The sequence below is a fragment of the Vidua chalybeata genome, chromosome 6, assembly GCF_026979565.1.
Source record: "Vidua chalybeata isolate OUT-0048 chromosome 6, bVidCha1 merged haplotype, whole genome shotgun sequence".
Taxonomy (NCBI): Eukaryota; Metazoa; Chordata; class Aves; order Passeriformes; family Viduidae; genus Vidua; species Vidua chalybeata.
This window is the reverse complement of record NC_071535.1, coordinates 9,794,898-9,819,289: the sequence shown is the minus strand read 5'-3', so window position 1 is coordinate 9,819,289 and position 24,392 is coordinate 9,794,898. Positions and strand designations below refer to the sequence as shown.

At 42.2% G+C, this 24,392-nt stretch overlaps 2 protein-coding genes across 6 annotated transcripts; one reads left to right on the top strand and one right to left on the bottom strand.

Moving 5' to 3' along the window:
- Positions 1-382: 382 nt before the first annotated feature.
- XRCC3 (X-ray repair cross complementing 3) lies at positions 383-10,647 on the bottom strand. Of its 2 annotated transcripts, XM_053944679.1 has the most exons (8): positions 9,949-10,647; positions 8,559-8,671; positions 8,091-8,228; positions 7,024-7,236; positions 4,342-4,496; positions 3,309-3,521; positions 2,210-2,256; positions 383-1,156 (listed from the first exon to the last, which is right to left on the bottom strand). In XM_053944679.1, the coding sequence occupies exons 2-8, from the start codon at positions 8,611-8,613 to the stop codon at positions 934-936; spliced, it is 1,044 nt and encodes a 347-aa protein (XP_053800654.1). In that variant the 5' UTR covers positions 8,614-8,671; positions 9,949-10,647; the 3' UTR covers positions 383-933. The 2 variants fall into 2 exon arrangements, with proteins under 2 accessions (XP_053800654.1, XP_053800655.1); XM_053944680.1 differs by lacking the exons at positions 383-1,156; positions 2,210-2,256 and adding an exon at positions 2,275-2,969.
- Positions 10,648-10,743: 96 nt separating this feature from the next.
- Positions 10,744-24,372, top strand: ZFYVE21 (zinc finger FYVE-type containing 21). 4 transcript variants are annotated; one of them, XM_053944682.1, is made up of 8 exons: positions 10,744-11,003; positions 16,509-16,559; positions 17,872-18,040; positions 19,720-19,795; positions 20,169-20,260; positions 21,068-21,121; positions 22,601-22,743; positions 23,616-24,371. In XM_053944682.1, exons 1-8 carry the CDS (start codon positions 10,881-10,883, stop codon positions 23,649-23,651), a joined length of 744 nt encoding a protein of 247 aa, XP_053800657.1. In that variant the 5' UTR covers positions 10,744-10,880; the 3' UTR covers positions 23,652-24,371. The 4 variants fall into 4 exon arrangements, with proteins under 4 accessions (XP_053800657.1, XP_053800660.1, XP_053800656.1 ...); XM_053944681.1 differs by lacking the exon at positions 10,744-11,003 and adding an exon at positions 13,912-16,233 and having other exon boundaries at positions 23,616-24,372; XM_053944685.1 differs by lacking the exon at positions 21,068-21,121 and having other exon boundaries at positions 10,797-11,003; positions 23,616-24,369.
- Positions 24,373-24,392: the final 20 nt, after the last annotated feature.

Genomic DNA, 24,392 nt, shown 5'->3' with positions numbered 1-24,392 from the left:
CTGAAAAGAGCTGAAGGTACCCTTCAGGATCATAGCTGAGCTGAGAGCCCAGCAGCAGGGACACAGGACATGAGAGGCAGCAATCCAGAAGCCCATGAAGAATGCTGATCCAGCAAAACACCGAGCAGGGCAGAGCATCAGGAAGAACACAAAGACCTTGCCCTGAGGCTACACAGCTTCAGCAATGGGCAGAGAGAACAAGGGGATGGGGGATGTAGTTTGCTGTCCTTCAAATAAAAGAGACTAAAGAGGCTTTTGCTATCAAGGGAAGGGACAAGAAAGCAGCAAAAGAGTGGAAATGAACCATTAAAAATTTTTAAGAGTGCTGTGAAGCTAGATACACTCATCTAGTACAAAGGCAGTGCAATTTTAATTCGTACAGTAAGATGGTAAAATAAAGTACCTTTATTGGATTGTTTTCTTTAAAATCTTAATAGAAATGGTTTTAAAATAGGATAGCTGCTTTGTGACAAGGAATGGCTATCCTTCATTGGCAGCATGAGACCCAGAACCACCAGCAGGCAACATAAACTGCCTGAATTTCAAGTATTGTTGGGTCTGGAAACAGAGAGGGTACAAAACTACAGTAAATGCCATTTCTAGATGAGCATGCTGTTAAAAGAAAATTAGACATCAGGTCTCCCCCACCACGGGGATTACTACATCCCACTCTACTGTGCAACCTCCCCCTGCCCACAGCTTCCCTTTCCTTCAGAACCTTCAGGACACTCATCTGACAAGGAAAAGCTGAATATCCAAGTGTAAAAATATCATCTTTCACAATGCAGACAAGGCTAAATGTAGCCATACTATTGTTCATATACTTCACCATCAATTTCTCTCATCTAGGAAGAATTGCATTTCACCAGTAATTCTTCCTGAAGCAGAGTCCTGGTACATTTTTGGAGCAGGACACTTTACTGTGCAAAAGTGTTACTTTATTCCTTTTACCCCTTCCAGCTGTACTGTATAGTAGCAAAAGGATGGAGGGAGATGAGGAGCAAAAACAACACTTAAAGTCCTCGTGCTTCCAGCGCAGTGCGACGCCGCTGCAGGGGAGCGTCCGGGCAGTGAGACCCGCCTGACCATCAGTCTCATCAGCAGCTGATTGGACCAGGTTATTCCAAGTGCTGGAGTGACTCTGCTACCCACTACCCTGTAAGGGAAGTGTGACACATTTCTGCATGCATGGATTTCATATGAAATACCTTCTGTTGTAGCAAAACTGCACTACAAGGCATCATTTATTGTTTCTCTAACATATATTGAAAACTATGGGTCTTTGAAGACAGAGGTGACAGGGGTTACTCACAAAACTTAGGTTCTCCCTGCGGCAAGGAAAAAGCTGGAGAAGTGCTTCTGTACAGAACAGCTGTCATTCTTTCAACTACAGCTAGGGGGAATACCTACCTCCATCTGGACAGGCCTCTCTTGCAACAGGAAAACCACAAGAGAAAATAGCTGAACTTTTAATATTTGAAGTGTGTAACTGTTGGCCTTGGATTCCATTTGCAAGTCTATTTAGAAATGTTGAGTAAACAGAACACTGCATATATGTGACTTTCAACTTAAGGTTTAAAACAATTTTTTTTCCTGGAAAAAGTGCAATTTCTCCAGTAAAAGAAATACAAGATAACCAGGCAAAAATAATAATTGAACCTTATCCTTTCTCTGTGTCAGTTCCAGAATCTGAAGGACACAGTGAACTTCTCACAGACACCCATTTATGTAGCACCCAACTTACGCAGTACATCAAGGTTATAGTTAGGATTCAAACAACAAATACATATATTTGAATCCTGTTAATATCTTGGTGTCAGAAGATACTATTTTGGGTTTTTTCTTAGCTCACTAACAAAGCCAGCTGCTAGGGTTTGGTTGCTGTATTTTTTAAGCAGACAGAAGGTCATGCAGTTACATCAAAGACAAGACAAGATGCAAAAATACTCTTCGTGTCAGGAGATACCCAAGCCATTAACCCCAGGGAATTTTTCCTGCTAATTTGTGATTAGGGATTGCGATGTAAATGTATAGGACAGTTTCTTCCCCTTCAGAGCACGAGCTAGTGCTGATCTCCAGCAAATCCAGCATTGCTGGGTAAATGCCCCAGTGCTCCTCACATGATCTTGTAGCTTACCCTGGAGTGACAAAGATCAGAGTGGTTCAGAGCTGCTGTGTTTGACATTGTCACTCTGTGTGGGTGACTCACCTACAACTGCACTGAGCAGCTTCCGACTCACTCACTGCATCCGTCACCTGAAGCACAAAAACAGGTTTGCAGCTGACCTGGGGTTCTGGGTTTGTATTCAGCAAGCAGGAGTGCAGGGAAGGGAACCAAGGCAAGAAAATCCAAGTTATCAGAGCATATATTAAGCCAAGTTAGAAAACACTTATCCTTTCAAGGCAAACTAAAATGGATTTGGGAATCACAAGCTGAGTTTACAGTGTTAGAACTACTTAGCAAGCTACAGCTTACATTAATTAAACTACTACTAGATGCCTTATTTGTTAAAAAATAAACCCAAACCATAAACAAACCCCCCCACATTCACAAAACTGTTCCAGTGCTGTAGCTGGAGATAAAAAGTACAAAAGCCCAGATCTCCCAAAAGTGCCCTGTTCTCAATGATTTCACTACCTTTGAAGTTTCTCAGTGGCCTGCCTGCACATTGACTTACCCCTTTCCAAAGCGACATTGGAATGCTTCACCTCTGGCATTCTGATCCTCCTTCAATTTGTGAGTGGACTAAGAGCAGTGTCTTGCCTTGTTTTCTCAAAAAAATACTCTTTGTGACCGATATCATTGTGGGCTTGTTTTGGTCCAGCTCAAGTCAGTGCATGCACTTTAGTGCTTCAGTAATCTCAGCAGTTACACAGAAGTGCTGAGTTCCACAGAAATGCAGCAAAGTCCCTGGTGCTTCACTGTCTCCTGGAATATAACTGCCTGCAGAGCTCCCAGAGCAATCCTCCTGACAATGGCATTTGAAGCCAGTGATAAGAAAGAACTCTGTTATTTTGCTTTGATGCTCTGTGCAGTTGCTATACATACCTATTTTTGTTAGCTTTAGTGGACAACTTTTGAGAACATTAACAGCCTATAAAAGCTTAAATAATAAACTTTGAGTAGTTAACATTTATTAAAGTACATCAGTTTAAGGAAGCTTCAGTTTCCATCAGTCATTAATAGTCAGCTGACGGTGGTAAATACACACACAACCATGAAATCTGTATTTACACAGACTGTTCCATCACCCTCCAGCCATTTATGAAACAGTCCCTACAGAATAAGAAGCAATTTGATATCATACCTGGTTAATGCACACGATGGGAGTCCTGAACCTCGTGCTCAAGCTGTGAAGCTGTGCCCCAAAGGTCTGCAGGTAGCGAGCCTTGAGAGCAGACTCGGCAGGGCCGAAGTCGCCGCGGAACAGGGCGGCCATGGAGTCGATGACCACGAGGCGCACCATGCCCCGAGCCAGCAGCAGGGACAGCCTCCTCGTGATGCACTGCTGGAACGTGTCCTGCCACACACACAGGGACAGTGACAAAGGGCGAAGAACCCTGCTGGGACATCAAGAGACTGAACTACAGCAATCACCACTGCAGCACGAGCTCAGGGAGTTCTGAATCATGAAGGCAGCTGGTGGATCTCTAAGTCTCACCAGTAACCATATCTGGTGGTTTTACTGAGGAGAGGATGGAAGAGACAAAACTGCAACCTGCATTTATCTGCAGCTCTGACTTCACTGATACTTTTAAATTTCAAGGGTGTAGTACTACTCTCCTAAACTGTTCTGTTTTTATAGAGTAATATAATGTTAAGGGGTTGGAATGGACCTTCAAAATCATCCACTCCCAACCCCCTGCCATGGGCAGGGACACCTCCCACCACACCAGGTTGCTCAGAGCCATATCCAGCCTGGCCTTAAACACTGTCAGGGATGGGGCATCCACAGTTCCTCTGAGCAACCTCTTCCAGTATCTCAGCACCCTCACAGTAAAGAATTTCTTCCTAATATCTAAATTTCCCTCTTTCAATTTGTACCCTGTCCTGACAGAGTCCTTCTCCAGCTTCCCTGCAGCCCCTTCAGACACTGGAAGGCTCCTATGAGGTCCCCACACATCCTTTTCTTCTCCAGGCTGAACAGCCCCAACTTTCTCAGCCTGCCTGGTAAAGGAGTGGTTCTCACTGAAACACTCAGGACATGAGACTATCATTAATTGTTCCAAACCAGTTACAAACTGTGCTGCTCTTCCACTAATGACCCCTTAACAGTAAAATACTGCCTCAAATCCATATGGATCAAGAGTCTTAGAAACATTCTTTGTGCTACTACTTACCAGGTCTGCTGCCTGCTCAACAAAAATACTGTTTCCAAATCTGATCTTCTGTATGATTTCAGCTGGAACATCTGCACGCAGCTTATGCTGTTGATCTATGAGCTGCTGCAAACGTTTGCTTGGGAACACATCTTCTGTACAAATGTAGACAGCTCCTGTAGCCAAGGAAACCACAGGGCTCTTACACACGCAGTTTTCTTAACAGCACACAAATTATACCACACATTCTGCATTTAAAAGCTACACATACAGATCTGGAAATTCATGTTTGGTTATTTTGCAACCACATTGAATCAGTGATGAACAAAAACCCCACTTCTGTGACTCTCCTGCAGTTGCCTGGTCCTTTCTTCAGCACCAGCTGGGACACCTGGATTTTGTACTGTCCACTGGGTGACACTCTGTGTGCACAGCTGTGCAGCACCTGATCACCTGCCCTTGGGGATCAGGAGTATCACCATTTATCCAACCCACAGAGTGACACTGCACAGTCTGCCTGCTTCGGTCAGAAATCCAAAACACAGCACTGTGAATTTCATGCTAAAAAACCTGTGCTAACTTGTGTTGAGACAACAGCTCCTAAGTAAAACATTCCAGCCATGCTTACCATGCTTACTTAAGCTCACTGCCTTTTGCACAGTGTTGCTTTAATGCTGAAAGACAGGGATTTCTCTACCATGAATTCTGGGCTCACAGGTCTGCTTTCTGAAAACCAGACCTCCCTTAAGCAGGATGTCACTTGTCCTCTCCTTGGTTTACTTAAGAAGTGTGGAATGTCCATTTCTTCACATTTCATAGTCACTGGGGTTCTTCCAGATGCAGATTTGCATTTCTACATAGATTGATGCTCCATTGATTAAATAACTGTATTTTGATCCAGAGTTACTGCAACATTCAGGACACTGAAGACACAGTCACAGGTCCAACAACACACATACAGAAATCAACAATTTCATCAAATCTGTTATTCAGGCCAATAAATGTGTTATGCTAGTTGCTGACAAAAAAATACCACCAAAAATCAACCAAACAGGAATAAAACCCACTAAAACCCCTCAACCTCAAAAATAACAAGTTTTGATTCCTATTATTATAATCTGTCATCAAAAAAAACCCAGGTTGTTACCAGGAATCAGTAGCAAACATTATTTTCTAATTCCAAATTCCAATATGGATATTAATTTGTCCCATTATATTAACATATTACTTATGAATATGGGCATATAAAATAAATTCAGCCAACACAACCAAACACAACTGACATTCCTAGAACAGCAGAAAGATATCCTGGAGGCAAAGGAGGCCTTTGTTTACTTTCAGGATTTCTTTGCTGCCAACCTCCTTGCACTGAGAATTACAAACAAGACTAGCACTAAATTTAATGAAGTAACTTTAAAGAAATGCATTTCAACATCACCACTTATGAGAAGGGAAGTTTCTAATCAGTAGAAAAATACAATGCACCAGAATTTTAAATCAGTAGCAAAATCTTCCACTGGTAGTGCAGAGAGTTCTGTGAGAGTTTCTAAGCATTGCTGTTCTCCTCAAGTTTCCTAAAGGCTAAAACTCCTCACATTTAACCTAAGCTTTAATTGCTGTATTTCTCATGGGAGGCTCAACACAAGAGTGCCAATAGGGTGTTGGGCACCTTCCTCTGTACCTCTATTCTTTGATTTCAACACAAACAGGAAGAAGTGCTGGAGCATGGATAAAAATGTGTTTGTATTCAAAGTATGTGCAGCAGTTAGCAGCAGCACACAACAGAACAGAACAAAATATAATTGCTTCTGCTCTGATTAATGGCATCATATAATGTAAGCCATGGGCTACTCACAGCCCTTTAAGCAAGATCTTAATTTGTACAGTCCATGATTTTTCCACATGGGTGGATATAGTTCAAGAAATTATTAAGTTTCCCCAGAAGGAGCCACTGAGCTGCCAGATAAAGCCAGTGCTGTGTGGAAAGAGCAGGAAGGTCACAGGCAAAACACACCTAAGGCAGTCTACCAGAATTCTCAGAAGTGACACAGGTTTCCTCCCTTTCTACGGCAGCAATAATAATAAAAAAAAAAAAAAAAAAAAAAAAAAAAAAAAAAAAAAAGAGCTAGATTAATATGACAGAAGGGTAAAAAAACATACTCAAATCAAAGAATAAACCTGTATACTTTGGTAAACCCAGGAAAACCACAGGTACAGAACAATATTACTTTTCTTCAATTACATTTCTATCAATTTTACTCTGTAAATCAGTACAATTATTGTTATCAAAACAAATAATCTTTGAAATTTGAAATCCTCAGCTAGGGAATATATACCATGTACCCAAGATGTTTGTAGAAAGTTATCTGCTGAGCTGTTCTGCTGAGGTGGTTAACTGAGGAGTCAATGAGCTCTCATGACAGCAACACTCTTCTTACATTGTTTGAGAGTGTTTTTAGTTTAACCCAGAGTGGCAGGCAGGCAAACAACAGCCAACAGTAATTTTGAATTAAGTTATGCTGTGCTGCAGGACGTGCACAGCAAGCTTTTCTCTCTGTAAAGACACCTCACTCCCTAACTGGCTTCCTACTGAAGTTACACCTGCACTGAACATGTGCACCTGCTTTAATGAGATTCCTAAAGACAGAGACAGTACATTCCCTCAAATGGGAAAGGAATCCAAGTTTACAGTTCAGCACTTACCAGACTCTAATCCACCATACTTGTAAGGATACTGCACACACAGGCACAGCTGTAAACCAATCTGAGTCTTCCCAGCAGAACTCTCCCCAGCAAGCTCCGTGATTCCCACTAAAGGAATGCCACCTTTTAACAAGTTGTCTAGCACTGAACATCCCAGGCTCAGCTTCTGGTGCTGGGAGGTGAAATGATCTTTATCTTGGTAGAGCTGAAGTGCTGCAGGGTTTGGGAGTTTTTTAATTATTAAAGATTAAAAAAAAAAAAAAAAAAAGGAAAAGGTAGTTATTATTCTTCCAACACACAATGATACAAATAGATGCTGTATACATGATTTATCCCTACAAGGGATGCTTTCTTTGTTGATGGAGAATTTCCCTAATTCAGCCTGGTCTTCCCCACATCTCTCTCCCCATCAGACCTCTGCTGAATATCTCTACAAAGACTGATAATTTACACCGAGTTATTTCCTCCTCTCAAACTCTTTTTTTCCTTTCTCTGCCTCTAAGGTGTCCCTGAGGAAAGTTACACTCAGGGAGAATTTTAACAGCAAAGTTCAAGCACAGCCATTATGGAAATAGAAAGCTACAGCAGAGTATAAAACAGCACAGCAGGCATCTGGTCAAAGCCTGAAGACACACACAATCACAAGAAAATAGATTTTAAATACAGGGTTGTCATTAAGAATTTGTACAGAAGGAGCTATTAGGTCCTGCTTGTTTCAGAATGAGGTGTTTATGAAAAATCAGTTTATGATGCTTTTAATATATGATATAAATTTTTCAACTAATCTTAGTACAAAAGGAGAGTAGTGAGAGAGGGGAAGAGAGTGTGAAAGAAAAAGGAAATATTTTGTTCCTGTATTTAAGTGTTTCAGACTGGAGAAACATTTGTCCTTTTTCAAGCAGGCTCGATCCTGAACAATTACACCCATTCACTTCCATTTACCCCATTTTCCAGTCTCATTTTAAACCCACATTTCTGTGTCATGAAGGGGCCAGAACCCTATTTTCTCCCAGTGACAATTGTTTTGAGCTTTAGACAGAAGACTTTTTATGCCCTGACTGCATTACCTGTGAGCATGCTGTTCCTCCTCAGTGTGTGAGAGACTGTTTTCAGCAGGCACTGGATGTCTGCACTGGAGAGCTTCATCAATCTCTGCAAGTCTGCTCCAGACAAGTTTAAAATCTCTTTTACTGATTTTATGTCAGCTGAAACAAGAGGAATTTTTATAAATACTTTTGGCTGTCTTACACAGCAAAGTTTTCCCAATTTGTAATTCTCATTTACTTGAGGTTTATCTGTGCTGCATTCTTGTATAGTGGGCAGGCAACACTCACGTGGAATGTACCAACACAAGCCGTAAATATGTTTGAAAATTTATTGGGCAAAACCCAACACTTTTAATTACTCAAAAAACTTCTTCATGAAACACTTAATTACAGTTCGAAAATGTTAGTGTCCATCTGTCTGCTTATACCCACAAACACACAATTATGTCAAGGATGTCACTGTGGTGACACAGTGGCAAATTAAATTACCTTTTTTCAGGGCAGCAATTGTTTTAGGGTTCAAGTCAAACTGGTCCCAGTCCATCTCCTGACACAGCACAGCAGTGAGCAGCACATCCCATAATTATCTGTGATTAAAGTGGCTTTTATCATAGACACAGGCAAGAAAAAATAGGAATAAATCAGTGTCAAAAGTTTCCAGAACTTTTTTCCCTATTTTTAACAATATATTTATCAGCTATCTTAGAGAAGTATCAATTATTCTGTGGTTATTATGCTATTATGAGAATTATTGCTATTATTATTATTTTATATATTGATATTATTTTACTATGAGAAGAATGTGGCCAGCAGGCTGAGGGAGGTGATCCTCCCCCTCTACTCAGCCCCAAGTGAGGCCACATCTGGAGTGCTGTGTTCAGTTCTGGGCTCCCCAGCACAAGAAAGACAAGGAGCTACTGGACAGGGCCCAGCAGAGGCCACAAAGGTGCTGAGGGGTCTGGAGCATCTCTCTGATGAGGAGAGTCTGGAGAAGAGAAGACAGAGGGGGGATCTCACCAATGCACATCACAATCCCAAAGCTGGGTGCCAAGAGGATGGTGTCAAACTCCCTTCAGCTTCACCTCAAGATGAAGAACTCTTACACGGAGGCTGGCAGAGCACTGGAACAGACATTCCAAACCTACCTGGACTCATTCCCGTGTCACTGCTTTGGGTGAGCCTGCCTTGGCAGGGGGATTGGGCTGGATGATCTCCAGAGCTCCCTTCCAACCCTGGCTATTCTCTAACCCAGCCCTTTGGCAGAAGTTTTCTCTGATGGCTGTTTACATTTATCCTATTAAAGAATTCAACCAATAATCCTGCAGTTCAGAGCTACTGGGAATTTTAATTGCCTGTAATTCGGCATAGTGCTTTGGCTCTGGTCTGCAGCTCACAAGGCAGCTGGACAGTCATTTATTCCTACCCTGTCAGTCTTCACACGAGGCTTTCATTTTCAAATAGAAAAAAACCTCACACACACGAGCAATTTAGGATGACCCAGGATTATTCATGCATTGGACATTCAAATATACATTTATTAGCTAAAAGTAAATTTAATATGAAATCGGTAAAATCTGTTTGTTTCTTGTAAGGACATTAAACAGCTCTTTTAATACTTTGGTCCGAAACACAACAGTTTAGCCCCATGGCTGCCTAGAAGAGGTTCTTAGCATTATTCTGACAAACTTTAGGAAGGATTGCAGCAGACACCCAGGAGTTATATGAGAATACATGACTTTACGAACAATCCCTTTTTCAGCATGGGGGGGAGAGGTTGTGATGGGTGCTAATAACAGAGTAAATCTAAGAGAGGCAAGTTACTTTTAAGTAACACCCATTTGAAACAACATTCTGAGAAGGTTTAGAAGCCGAAACTTACTGAAATCAATCATGATTACGACGACCCGTGACTGAAGGGCTCCAAACCATTGCGCACTCTCCGCTCACAGGAAGCCGCTCCACGGATGAGGCCCAGGAGAGAGCGAAACACCGGGAGCGGGTCACGGTGCAGCCAGGGGTGTCCTACGGACCCGGCAACGGCCGGAGGGAGCGAGGGGCGGACAGCCGGACGGGCGGACAGCCGGACACACGGGCGGACAGCCGGACACGCGGGCGGACAGCCGGACACACGGACGGACAGCCGGACACGCGGGCGGACAGCCGGACACGCGGGCGGACAGCCGGACACGCGGGCGGACAGCCGGACACACGGGCGGACAGTCGGACACGCGGGCGGACAGCCGGACACGCGGGCGGACAGCCGGACACACGGGCGGACAGCCGGACGGAGGGAGCGCGGCGCCGCCACAGGGCCCTCACGCCGCACGAATCCCCCGCCGCTTGCGCAGCCAATCAGCGAGCAGCTTCCCCGCCGCAGGCCAATCAAAGCTCCCTTCAGTGACTGCCCCGGCGGGACAGCCAATGGCAGGGCGCCGCTCGTTCCCCTCCCGCTCCCCGCCGGGAGCGGCGCGGCCGGGCGGGGTCAGAGCCTCGGGCGGGCGCTGCGGCAGCGGCCGCGGGCTCTCAGCGGAGCCGCCCCTCGTGGCCGCGAGGGCCCGCGGCTCGGTGTGCCGCTTCCTGGAACACGGGGACGCGGCTGTGGCGCCCGCGCCCTTCGCTTCCGGGTTGCCGGGCGCGAAGGAGGCGGGACTAGCACGCCAAGGGACACGGGACTGGCTGGCAAGCCCGGGGCGTGTGGGCGGGGCCTGAGCGCCGTGCTTCCCATTGGTTGGCTGCCGTGCCCGTCGCGCAGCGCCGCGCAGCCATTGGGCGGGGCGGCGGCCGTCCCGCGGCGGCGGCGCGCGGGGGAAGATGTCGGGCGGCGACGCGAAGAAGCTGGTGCGCTCCCCGAGCGGGCTGCGCATGGTGCCCGAGCACCGCGCCGCCCGCAGCCCCTTCGGCCTCGACGAGCCGCCCTGGGTGCCCGACAAGGAGGTACCGCCGGGGGCAGGGGCGCCGCGCTTCCCTTTCCCTCCTTCCCGTTCCCCTTTCCCTTCGCTTTTTTATTTCCCTTAGATTAATGGGTTAAAGGACGCAAGGATAGGGCTGTCACTCGTTCTTCAGGGGTGTACGGCCCCGTCGCGAAAATTCGCCAGCGATTGGTGATTAGAAGTGTAGCGAACTGTGCAGTATTACTTTAAATGCTTATAAAGGTGGTTCTGGAGGCCGTGTACGTTTAAAACTAACTGCATAAATTATTGAAGCGATAAGGCTGAGTTAGAACAGCCCTTCTGGCTCCTGGTGTGAGTGTTCGTAGTGTTAAGCAGTTGTTGAACAACTCAGTCTGTTTTAGTCAACTTTGCTTTTAAATACTTACTAAGCAAACAATGTGATGGTGATATTTTTAATTTCACGTAATGAGAGTTAATCGTTGCCAGTCGCTGCATCCAGATGCACATACAACGTAGAATCCATTGTTTATTTATTTATTGCCAACGTTTTGTGGTGTGGACACACGCCAGTGCATTTAAATGTGACCGGAATGAAGATTTATTTTAGATGAGCCAGTGTGAATTTAAGCGGGGACTCATCCAACAGAGCAGATACGGACGTGTTTGGTCTGTTCTGTACGGGAACACGGAGTCCTCCTTTGGTTAGGAATGAAGAAGAAAACCTTTTCCTCTACCTGGTATCTCTTGAAGGCAGAAAGTTCTGTGTAAAATAATAATAATAATAATGATTCTGGAGGCTCGGTCTGCCAGCACAGTTTGTGCAGCTCAGGCCAGTCTCTGCTGCTATAAAGGGTGGGAGCCGTAAGTCGCTTGATGGTTTGCCCAGAGCAGCCCTTTTTGGCGAGTGAGTATTCAGCTCATTCTGAACAAGCGATCTGCTGCAGGATCTTCTGGGAATTTTCTCAAGTTGGTCTCTTCCATGCATATTAAAACCTCCGGGCCATCAGCAGCAGCTTTTGCTGCCTTAGGGAAGCGTGGCTAGGGTAAATAAATCTTCAGTGGAGTGTCCTTTGCGGGGCCGGGCTGCGAAGGCCCAGTGTGCTCTGGGGTCTGGGTGTGTGCTGGTCCGAGCACTTCTTGTGCAAAGGTTTTCCCTTCGTGCTGCCTCCCGTGTGCTGCATCCCGTGCACTCGCCTGGAAACCCGATTGCTGACACCGTCCTCATCAGGGAATCTCGTTCGTGTAACAATTGAAACTGCTTTTGTCCCTGACCTTCGGAGTGCAGTTCAGCCTCTCGGTAGTCCGTGATTATAGCAGACCAGTTTCATTAAGGAAAACAAAGTACCTGTAACGCACTTTTAATATGCACAACCATCTTAATTCAGCTAAAGATTGTTTGGGGATTGTGGTAGAATCTGTTTAAACTAGTTAGATATATAGAGAGAATTAAGTCTGTATATTTTATATACATCAGTTGTGTGTTGTTAGTTTGAATTTTATATTACAGTTCTATTGTAGGTATTCATTCTCCTTAAAATTCAACTTTTCCCCTGTAGTCTGCTGATCTATAGGCTGAGGGTGTTGGATTGTGACTGAATGTGCTCTGTGATATTTGCTGTTGAGAGGAAGTGTGATAGAGGTAAATATTTTAAATGCATTTGTTAATGCAAGGTTAAGATTATGAATTGTTATTTTGTGGTTAGTTATTTTGCTAAGTTTCTGGAAGTATAATAGAGTTCTGACATCCCTTTGGTTAACAACTGCCAAACATGTTACAAGCTTTTCCCTTAAATATAGGAGGTATGTGATACCTCCTATATTTATATAAATATACCTTATAAATTCCATGTTTTTGTTAAGAACAATTAAATTTAAAGAGACAGAGTTACTTAAGCAGTGGATTAGTTGAGGATGCTTGCTCTTGTTACCATGTCAGACATAATTAAAAATGAAGTGTCTATGTCCAAGACAAGACCTTGAGTGGTATTAGCAAATTCTGATCTGGCTTTTCAAATCCATTGGCTTTTGCTGTGCAGCCAGTAACACTCACAAAATCCAGTAGCTTTATTTTTCTTATGCAAGAAGAGTCAATTGGCTTATTTTTTTAAATTAAGGCCACCTAAGAATTATGGCATTTGGTAGTTTTGTGCAGCTTATACAGCACTGAAATATAATTTCAAAAAGTTTTAAATTTTTTTAATCACAAGTTTATGCAGTCTTAAAATATCAGTAACTATGAGGAATTTGAAATGCAAGGCTGAAGCAGGACTACTAAAAACTTTACTTTTTAAAGTAATCTTATTTGTAATACAGGTAATGAGTTGAGGGGGATTTATGAAATTCGGTGCTGAGCATCAGGACAGAGCTTAAAATGTTGGTCTCTGCATGTGCCTTGTCTGACTCAGAATTTCTTTGTTAATCACCAGCAGAGCTTAATTGATGATATTTCTCTTAAGGAAATTAAGCAAAATGTGTCAGTTTGCCTGCAGAGGTGGCCAAACCTTGTGAAATCCAGCTGTGTACCAGATGTTTCTGTGGCTGAGGAACATTGTGTGCTGCAGAGGAGCTGACAGATGTGGTGGAAGGGTTCCCTGGGCTCCTCGGTGGCTGCAGGAGGGAACTGAGCTCTCCTGGCTCCTCTCCTGGTTCAGGCTCTGGGAGGGGCACTGGTTGTGTGGCAGAGCTGCCCTTGGACTCCTGGCAAAATCCAGGCTCAGGCAGTGTCAGAGAGCACCTGAGCTCTGTCTGCCCTGTGTTTGCATCCTGCCCTTTCCCCCTCTGTTCTCAGCTGCTTTGGCCAGGTGTGTTCAGGTGGGATTTCCTGAACTTCCTTGATTGCACAGGTTCACTGTGTTAAGGAGCTCAGCCAGGTGTTCCCATGCATCACTTCTAGAATCACTCTGTTACTATTTATGCAAATAAAGCATGTGACATAAATCTATGTAACTATAGATTCCTGTCCATCGATGGGATTCTCACCTCTGGCTGGATCTGTGGGATTATGGAAATAAGTTATCACACTTGAGCAAACCCACGACAAGTTTGCAGTGAACCAGCTCTTGGTATTTTTAAATTAATGCCAAGATCCAACAGCTGTTGGATATTCTTCTATTTTCCTCTTTCTAGATGAAGTAATTTGATATTGATATTGGTGGTTGAGTGCACGTGAAATGAATTTACTTCTGATATGAATTCTTATTTAATTTCTTGCTTCACGTCTTTTTGTTTGAACACATGAGAAGTAACTTGGACAGTGTGTTTCCTTCTTTTTTAATGTGATAAAACCCCTCCAAGCAATAAAACTTAATTCAATGCAAGTTGCTCTCTAATTATGTCAGTGTATGGATGAATAGGAAGGATTCATCTTTCAACATGTTCTCAATAAATATCTTGTCCCAGCCAAAGCAGAAGTTGACATTATGCAAATGGTTCACTCTGTTCTGGTTACTTAAAGCAGAAATACCTCAAAGGAACAGTATCTTGAGCTTGCTTGTGTCAGAACATTTTCCTAGGAAAATCCCATTTTGCAATGCCAGCTACCGTGTGCTACTTGACTTGTGATTTATTTAGGATTGCTATTTGTATCAGGCAGGGCTATCATCATGGGTCTGGAATTCAGAAATATTTTTCTGTAGTTTGTGTTAAATACGAGGATGGATAATTTTGTTCCTTCCTAAAAACTACTTTTATGTTTAGCATAGCATTCTGTATGAAATCTATGTAGAGGAGTTTGGGTTTGATTTTTTTTTCACCTCTAGCTTGTGACTTGTGCTTTCTGCATTTTGACAAAAACCAAATAAACCCCCCCAAAAAAATCCAGTCCAGGCGAACTAAAAAATCATCACCACCACCAAAACCCAACCAAAAACTCCCAAATATTTTCATTAAGAAAATTAATTACATCTCGGGTAAGTTCAAGGCATACCAAAATTATTGCCAGGTCCAGTTCCCAGGCAGGCTATTAAACTACATGTCAAAAATTAAAACAAGGTAGAACAGAACATGATATTAGCTGTAGAGTTCTACTTGTTACAGAGGTGAAACCTGGTGTAGGCTGGAATTGCTTCACGCAGACCTTACTTATCAGTGAGTGTTGAATTAACCTTTTCTGCAGCCATTGTGAAAAGATGTTTGGATGCCTCAGTTCAGTGTTAGTTAAAACATTTCAGGAACACTTGTGGTGCTCTTCTGTGTGGGATTTAGAAACAGCTTGTTGTAACAAATTCTGCAAGTAGGTGTTTACGTTCCACGGCAGTGACTGCCATTGCTGTCTAATGTGTTAAACGTCTGTTTAGACAGCAGAGCCTTTCATATAAACTATTGCCAATTACACTTCAAAAGGACATGAAAAATTTCTGGAGAATTTTTAATTTAGCTGCTCTAATATTTTCTTGGCTGCAGTTGTTGAACTTGTGACAGCGATTGAGCATCTGCTGGAGTAAAAGTCCCTGAATAGAAGCTGTTGTAGCCTGAGGGGATTTATAGAAGAAAAAGGGTTAATTATTGAAATATGTTAATTAAAGGCAAAGGGTGATGATTACTGTGTGCTTAGCAAATAGCACCTGCTCAGCTTAGGGCATGTGGTTAAGAGGACATTCTGCTGTAGTCTGAGATAGTCTGGCTTGAGGAGTTTGGGTTTATAGAGTTATAAAACCTAGTACAGGATCTAACCATGTTCTCCTGAGTAAGATGTCAGGCATAATTTTGCATTAATATTTGCAAGTAAACCAATATTAAAGCAAATATTAGCAAGAATTGTATTATAGGCCTCAGACACTGGGGTTTGATATGGTAGATAAAAATATGTAAAGTTTTGTTGAAAATCTGCTGATCTAAGGGTTGGGTAACAACCCTGTGGTAGGTGAATTTCTGTACAGAAAATTTTGATTGTTCAACAGTCACTGATCACTTCTGGTCATTAACACAGTCAAAACTGTCACCCCTTAAACTCTACTTAGTTGGAAGGGAGAAACTCCTTCAATTTTTTTCTGTCACTTTTTTGAAAGGAGTGTGGGTGTAAGTTTGTTTTAGGAAGAGATATTTCAGGAAGTGACTTTTTGTAGCTGGAATAAGCATTAGGTCTTGGTGGCTTGGAAGAAAACCAAATATCTCTTAGCATGTTTCGAAAATGTGTGAGTCTTGAGTGCATTAAATTGTGTAAACAACGTTTTGGCGAGTCAGCAGAGCATCGTATTCAAGTGAGGACAACTTACAGAAAACCAGTTGACTCTGGAATATGGGACTGTCTGGATAGCCAAACGTTATCAAGAATGGTAAGTAGTTCTGAGATGTAGTTTTGCCTGCTGGCAGGATGCACTACTCATTAGGGGGAAGTTTGGCAGCTTTTTTTTTGCCTTGCAAATGGAGATGACATTATTTTGCTACATCAATATTAAATGAAAGCCATCCATAGTGAAAAGATAAGGGATGGAAATTTGTTGGAGGTGTTTCTTTATGGGGCATAATATAAAGCTCATTCTTTGTATATGGTGGTAGTATTAAAGGTTTAAAAAATTGTAGACTAATCTTAGTTTGTACTGTTTTCCAGTGCCCAAGATGTATGCAGTGTGATACAAAATTTGACTTCATAACTAGAAAGGTAAGATAAATTAATTAAATATGAAGCCGTAAATGTTGCAAAATACTAAAATTGACATATTTTGAAAAGTAAACCAGGATTTGCCTTTAGTTTGGAAGAGAGAAATTCCAATTAAAGTAGAAAGTGTAAACTACATAATTAGACTCACTGGATGAAGAGAAAACACTAACATTAAATTCTGTTTATTAATGGTAAGAGGTCACTGTGGAATGCAGACTGGTGTGCAGAATATGACATGCAGAATTCTGCAAAGTACCCTCCCAAGGAAGGCCAGCAGTGATTTTTAGGAGGGAACATAATTCCTTTGTATAATTACATTGACACTTTGTTAACACAGGCTTACAAAAGCGAAGAAAAATGTGAAAGTGTGACTTGTAGCGCAGTGACATAGTTCATGTTTTTTAATTTAATTGTTTGGAGGGAGAGGGAAGGAGAAATTTTAAACCAGACACACTCATATTATACCAGATGACAAGCTGCTGGGTTTCCCTTGTGTTAGCTGTTGGAAGCAATTGGAGGTAGCCTTGGGAAATAGGTACTCCAGAGAGTTTTGCAGAACATTAGGAAGGAAAGCCTAACACTGACCAAAAGTGCAGTGTTATCCGTTCCTTGTATCAAACTTTCAGGCTTGCTTTGAGCCACAGATGAGTTCCTGCTTGCCTGGGAGTACTTGTTCTGTCATGAGAGCTTGCATCAGGAAGATCTACTGGCACTGTCACACCCCAGCAGTGATCTGGAGCACAGGCCACTGGTTGCAGATTTAGGGGCTGTGAAACTGCACTACTCGTTCTGGTTTCACAACTTCACTGGATTCGTGCTGTGCTGCCTGATACTTCTGATAAAAGGAGAAGCTTTAGGTTCTAAGTGTGAAGATTCTTACACTTTTCCTTTGGGAGAAACTTGAGAATAAGTTTTAAAAAGAGAAGAATAATATTTTCAGTTGAAGAAGAACAGAAACTTCAGTTGAAGTTCTCCAAGATCTTTTGTCAGAAGTGGGAAAGGACCTGGAAACCACTCTTCTCATGGGTTTTTATTGACAGGGAGGTGAAGTATTTACTGGACACCAGAGAAGCCCTTTCCTGTCTTTTCTGCTCCAGAAGCATCTTTACAGAGTGCCAGCAAAGGCTTAGAGTACTGCTGTTCATATTATACTCAGTATTTTGTGTTCAACCTTGAGAGATTCCTGTCTGCCACTGTAGCAGTTAATTTCTTCTACCTGTCCCTCAACATGCACATTTCACACCTGAGAAACTTGTAGTAACCTATCCATTTGCTTTGTAAATAAGTAAAGGCAGTGTTCTCTCGTGCTTAGCATCACTGCCGAAGGTGTGGGAAGTGTTTCTGTGACAAGTGCTGCAGTAAAAAAGTGCCTCTGCCTCGCATGTGCTTCGTGGACCCCGTGCGCCAGTGTGCGGAGTGCGCCCTGGTCTCGCAGAAGGAGACGGAGTTCTACGACAAACAGCTCAAAGTGCTCATGAATGGTAAGCACCCAGTGCTCCTCTTTGCATTTATTCAAATTGCAGTGAGCAGCAAGAGCAGTGCTTCTTCTCCAGCCAAGCTGTTGTTTTGTCTCCTCTTTGTCACGCCTCTTGTTTTTTAGTTAATGATTTTGTGTTGCTGGTTTATTTAGAGAGAGGTTCACACTTTGTAGGCAATGTTTGCACCTCAGTTTGTACTTCTTGGTCTTTAGGAAGAGTGATTGAATTAATGACAAATATTTCATACCTGTGAGAACAGATGAGTGTGCAGTTGGCATTTTCCTTGAAATAATGCATCTTTTAGCCATATTCCTGTTACATTAAACAAGGATGAAAAATACTTTAGAGAATACTTTAATCTTTTCAGACAAGATATAGTGCTTGTTTCAAGCTTCATGTGAGAGCTTTGATCTTGTCCATGGCCTACAGCTGTGGTTGATGGCAGAGTACTCAACTTTCCATAGGTTTAAACCTTCATGCAATACAGTAATTCATGTTCCAGTTATATTAAGAAAGTTGAAACTTCAGTTTTTAAAAGTCTGTGATCCTTCAGTGCCTTTTTGATGATCTCTCAGCATGATGCCAATGTGCATAATGGGTAAGTTAAGCCCCACATGTGATGGCCATGGATGTTCCTGGGGAGATCCTGGGTTCAGAAGGGAGTGTGTTCATCTTGGAGCACATAAATCATTCTTCACTCTGCTTTGCCATGAAGGTGTAGATGAGTTTTTAAATCATGTCTTTAAAACTGAAGCCTTTTTTTTTAAAGCTTGTCCTGTTTGCTTTCATGTTCTGAAGTTGTTCTGACTTGCTGTAGAGCCACAGATCGTGGTCAGAGAGGTGGTGATGGTGGCTGTACTGTCCTTCTCCAGCCTTGGTGCTGCAATCTCTGTCTCACTTCAGCAGCACAGGGTCTGTGAGCCTGGGTGAACTGGGAAGTAACAAGGTGAAACACCAAGGCTGCATGGTTCATGTTATGGAGATGGACTGCAGACCATTTGGCAGAACTGGATGTTACTTTCTTCATTTCCCAGGCCAGCAGTGTTGGGATTAGGTAATACAGGGAGCATGAGGCATGGAGGAAGCAAAGGGGTCGGGCGTGTAGGGCTGCTTGGAGTTCTGAGTCACTTCTCTAGTGTAGCAACAGTGACTTTCCCCTTGCCAAAGCAGTTTTGAAGGGGAAGAATCAACATGAAGGCTGAAGTTCATTGACCTCACAATAAGACTGAGCCAGCCTTCAGTAATGAAAAAAAGATGTCTTTACAGTTTTTTAAGCATAGAACTGAAGGTCACATCCTGCTATTAAATTGGGTTTTTTTTAATACAGAAACAATAATTTGTGTTACAGTGATCACAGAGGGTCTTTAATTGCCTGTCTTTGCCACCTCCAAATCTCTTCTCACTTTTAAAAGATTCCTCTTGGATGTCATCTGCATTTCTGCATATGGGAGAAATTTCTCACATAGGAGAAATTGCATAGCATAAAAGGTCCTGTAAGTCCAGATAATTAAAGATCAGCTTTTTATACTTGAGTGTTTTGCTGATGTTAAACAGTTTAATATTTCAGTTATTCTTATTTCACTCAATTCAGTGTATTAGTAAGTAAAAGTTAGCTGTTCTTTCTGATACTTGAATGTTGCTTCTTGAATTCTGTATTAGAATACTAAAACATTTCTTTCCAGGTGCTACATTCTTTGTAACTCTGGGAGCATCTGATAAATCTGAGCTCATGGTTTGTCGACTTTCCAACAACCAGAGGTGAGAAAGATTTATAGAAACTGCACTTGTAAACTATAGCATTGTTGTACTTACAGCTCTATTCTTACATAATAGCCTAAAAAAATAGGAGAGTAACATGCCCTGAGGATGTTGGACAGAGTAATCAGTCTGAAAGGGTAGATCCAACAATAGTGGAATGTTTGTTTGAATTTACTAACAGTGTGGATCAGAATGTCTTGGAAGGGTGACATTTCAATTAAAAGTAATATTTTCTGCTTGATTTCTATCCCTCCTCACCCCAAAGAACACAAAAACAGTGTCACAGAGAGATTGTTTTATTTTTTTCCTTTGATTTGGAATTGATATTGTAGGGGAAAAAAAGTGAAAAAACCCTTTTTCTTCTATTATGTAGATACCTGATTTTGGATGGAGACAGCCATTATGAAATTGAAATTATACAGATTTCAACTGTTCAGATACTTACAGAGGGATTTACTCCTGGAGGTAAATTTTCTTTTAATATAAATGAACTACTAAGAAAAAAAAAAGAAATGAAGCTGCAGTTATTGAGCTAGACAGTGCATTCAGTGTGTAACTGTGTTGGTTACAACTGCTGTCAGAATAGAGCAGAGTTTGTGAGACCCTGTCCCAGGTGGCTGCTGGGATTTGGGGGAACACCTAAAGATTGAGAAGTTCCCCTACAGCCTTAAACTGGAAGAGCCTCTTGATAAACCTGAGTAAGGGTGGTTGTACCTGTTCCCTTGGGTATGTACAAATATTTACTGATTTAAGAGCTCACAGGAGGGAACCGTTAGTCTTTGGTAGCTTCCATTTCAGAATCCAGCTGGGATTTTGCCTTGACTGGTACAAACATTGTTAACAGAATGAAATGGGGGAGGAGGAGCAAACAGTTGAACTATCCTTTCTTAATTTCATTCAAGACGAAGGGGTGGCCAAATGAAACTGGTAACATCTAAACTGGAGTGCAGCAACTTACTGCCCCATCTCTTACCAGATTTTAGAGTATTTCAGGATGAACCTGAATATGAATTGACTGAAATGAGAACAAACAAGGTCAGGAATTTCAATAATTGTTCTTTATCAGCACTTCTGTCACTGCTGGGTTTTTCTAATTGCACAGCCCATCTGTGCATTATTCAGTCAGTACAGCATGTTAACTTGAATAAACTTACCTTGGTATTTAAATCAACCAGGTATATTGCTGAGTCACTTAATGCTCCTGTAATTCCTTGTTCACTACTCTTCTGACTGCTTTATCTCTCTTCTGCCTGCCTTCCTTCTTGATGGTAGAAAAAGATACTCACACTTACACCAGCCTTCTGGAGAGCCAGCCTGTTACTGAAGGTATCTGCAGTGCCTTTCAGCATGACTCACCCAAGCATGTCATGACCCCCTCACCTCTTTCTTCTCTGCAGTGCTGATTATTTGCTTGATCCATAATTGCTGTTCAACTTGAGTTATGTTCATAAGTCTGACATGTATCTGTTCCTTCCCATATGTCTGTTTAATAAACCAAGAGTGAATGTTTTGTAACACTCTGGAGGAGAACTAAGGTACTCAAAGCCTTCTTTAGACCAAGGTGTTGTTGTCCATGCTGGGAGAAGGAAAGATGAGAAATGGTATCTGCAGTAGTACACAATGTTACAGATCACCTGCTTCAGCAAGTTGCTGAATTTGGCATACTAGAAATGAATATATTCCCTGTGTGCTGTCTGGAAAGGCTTTGCACTGAAACTGTTAATGGCTTGCTTTTACACAACTTGAAAAGAAAAGCCTCTTTGTTATGCAAGGTGTATTCTGTCTTAGTAATGCCAGACATGGGCAAACTGATCAAGGTTGTAGGTGTGTGATTTCCACTGGTTTATCCTTCAGTAGAGCCTTAATCCATTATTCTGATCAGTAGGTGCAGAGAAGCAATTGATGAAGTTGAATTTCCATTTATCCTAGGAGAGTAGAAAACAGCTCTTTTATAAACCCTGCTGTGGGCTTCTGATTGGGTTAGGTGTACTAACAGCACTAACTAGATTGAGTTTGGCTTAGATTGTGATTTGTTTTGGCTCCCCAGATAATGCAGTAACAGCCTCCAGGAGCCCTCTCAGGCAGACACTTCTAAAAAGAGCTGTATAAGAAGTGTCCTGTGTATGCTAGTGCTGTTCCTAGGGCTTAGTTTATGCTCCACTGCTGCAGGAAGTAATGACAGTAATGTGTCATTCTAAAAGTTCTGGTTAAATGTCTGTATTTTTGCTTTGGTTTATCTTCATCTCTGCAGCCTCAGCAAGAGAGATACTAACACCTTGCTTATTGAGCTCTTGGCAGAGCAGAGTCTTTGGCAGCAATTTCCTTCAGGAAGTAAATGATATTGCCAGCTGTTCTCTAGCCTTATGTAAGCATCATTCCCAAACTTTGCCAGGTGTGGAGGGACTGCTGCCTGCTGCGCCAGGCTGTATCCAGCAGGACCCTGCTTTGCCATCAGCTTGGTTGGACCCTAAGCCTACAGATTGCAGGCTACCATAGGAAACTGTGGTATCAATGTCTTACCATGGTGATAATAAATAACGAGGCTGTTCCAGGTGTGTGGCTTTACCTGAAGGCTGATTCAAGTTCTGCCTTGGTGCTTGGCAGAGAAAATGAAACAATATGAGGCTGCAGGTTCTACTGCCTGGCACTATGAGCCATGGTCATGAGCTCCTCAGATCCAGCAGCTGCTTGTGCTCTGAACTGAGCAATGAGCACATTTCTCCAAACATACTCATGAGCTGGAAAATGTTGTGTTACTTAGTTGGTAAAACCTGCTGCTGTTCCAGATGTTATTTCTCTTTTCAGGAGGCAACACTCGTGCCATAGGAATGATCCTGCAGTACAAGGTACCAGGGTCGGAGGAGGTGACACAGATGAAGTTTACTGCTGGTGAAGACTTCAGCTGTAACAAGAAGCTGTCAGCAGCCTGGCTTGCAGCTATGCATAAGGTAGGCAAAGTAGCCAAAACTTAGACAAGGATGAAGAAAATCTTTATATAGGGTGTTTAGCAGCACCAGAGAGAGCGTTCAGCCTTAGGAGTACTTCTGTTATTTTTTTTATCAAGGACTTCAGGGCCTTGTTGCTTAGAAAACAGAAGCTATGGCTGGGTGTAATGAACATGACTTTAACTTCCTGCTCAGAGACCTGAAGAATTTATGCACTCTGAAGGGTTTCCCAAGATCTTATGTATGTTATTAGATGAAAAGAACTAAGCCAAGAATGTGGCTTTAAACTTACTTGGACTTTGTTACTGGCTGAAGAATGAGCACTATGAAATACTCATTTGACCCTAAGTTCAGCTAATTGTTTTTACTACTTCATGAAGGTTAAAAGAAGTTGTTTATTTTTGGAAATGGAAGACTTTAATTTTTTGGTGCTAGGCCCTGCATGGGTAATGAAACTGAGGGTTCATATTTCCTAAATCAGAGTTATGGTGGGAAACAAACTAAAGCTACATTCAAATCAGTCACCTGATCGATTGCTGATCAGGTGATTGCTGTAATTTATAGTGTGTATGGGCAGGTTTGTGGCTCTTTGCTGCTTTATTGCCATTTTAGAACTCCCCAGGTCCCCCTACCCCAGCTTTTACTCAACTCAGCACAGTGTGCTCAAACTTCCTATCACCATGCAAGTGCATTCAGCACTTCCTGGATGCTAGTACATGCCTCAGATGGAGACAAATAGAGAAGAATTAGGAAATTAGAAAAATAAGAAGAATTTAAAGCCCTGGATTTAAAGGAGGTTTTTGGAGGCGTAGGAAGCAGATAAAGTGGCTGCAAGTGAAACTTCAGTTTAAACTGACATTTTCCCTTTCTGTTAGGCAACAAAACTTCTCTACGAGTCTCGGGACCAGTGAGAACTGCAGATGTGGCCTCCTGAGGGCACACACAGACACCAGCCTCCACAGACCTGCCTCTCACTTTGTGCTGATTTGATAGCTGGAAATATTTGCTGTTCTTGACTCTCTCATTCCAGTGTGGTTCATCATGTAAGAACTGGCAAATGCAATGTGAGTATTTTTTTGAACCATGAGTATTCACGGTAGTGTGCAATATGTATACAGTTAATGCTTTAAACAGCCTCACCTTTTAAGACTTTGTATATTTTGTTAAGCCTTTACTGGCACTTAATATGAAAGTGACCTGCACTACAGCTAATGTACAGCACAACTTTTTTAGTAACCATTATATATACTGTTTGCTACAGGAAGCAAACAAATGTGTATATCTCTTCTGCAGAGAATAGCTTTTGGGTATAGATCTCAGGTTTTTCCCTCTATCCAAATGTTTAAAATCAATGTACAAAAAAATCTGCCTTAGATATGATTTTATAGAAATCACATGAGTTTTTTTAAACATTTAATTTTAAACATCTAAATATTTCACCAAATACCACCGAATTGACTTACATGAACTTGACCTTGAAACTTCACTTCTGTAATAAGCTTCCAGAATAATTTTTAGTTTTGTATTTTCTTTTTTGGTAACTAGCTTTTGTTAATCTGTTATGCTACCTGAAATTGTATACAATTTAATGTACAAATATGAATAAATTAATTCACTTATTTAAAAAAAGAGGTGCTATTTAATTTTGTAAT

Coding starts and splice junctions, on each gene's coding strand:
- XRCC3 (XM_053944679.1), bottom strand. CDS start 8,613: ATGGACTGGGACCAGTTTGACTTGAACCCTAAAACAATTGCTGCCCTG. Junction 8,229..8,558: donor AATTGCTGCCCTGAAAAAAG/GTAATTTAATTT, acceptor CTCTTGTTTCAG/CTGACATAAAATCAGTAAAA. Junction 3,522..4,341: donor TTGAGCAGGCAGCAGACCTG/GTAAGTAGTAGC, acceptor TGTGTGTGGCAG/GACACGTTCCAGCAGTGCAT.
- ZFYVE21 (XM_053944681.1), top strand. CDS start 16,078: ATGTTTCGAAAATGTGTGAGTCTTGAGTGCATTAAATTGTGTAAACAA. Junction 21,122..22,600: donor GAGCCAGCCTGTTACTGAAG/GTATCTGCAGTG, acceptor TTCTCTTTTCAG/GAGGCAACACTCGTGCCATA. Junction 22,744..23,615: donor GGCTTGCAGCTATGCATAAG/GTAGGCAAAGTA, acceptor CCTTTCTGTTAG/GCAACAAAACTTCTCTACGA.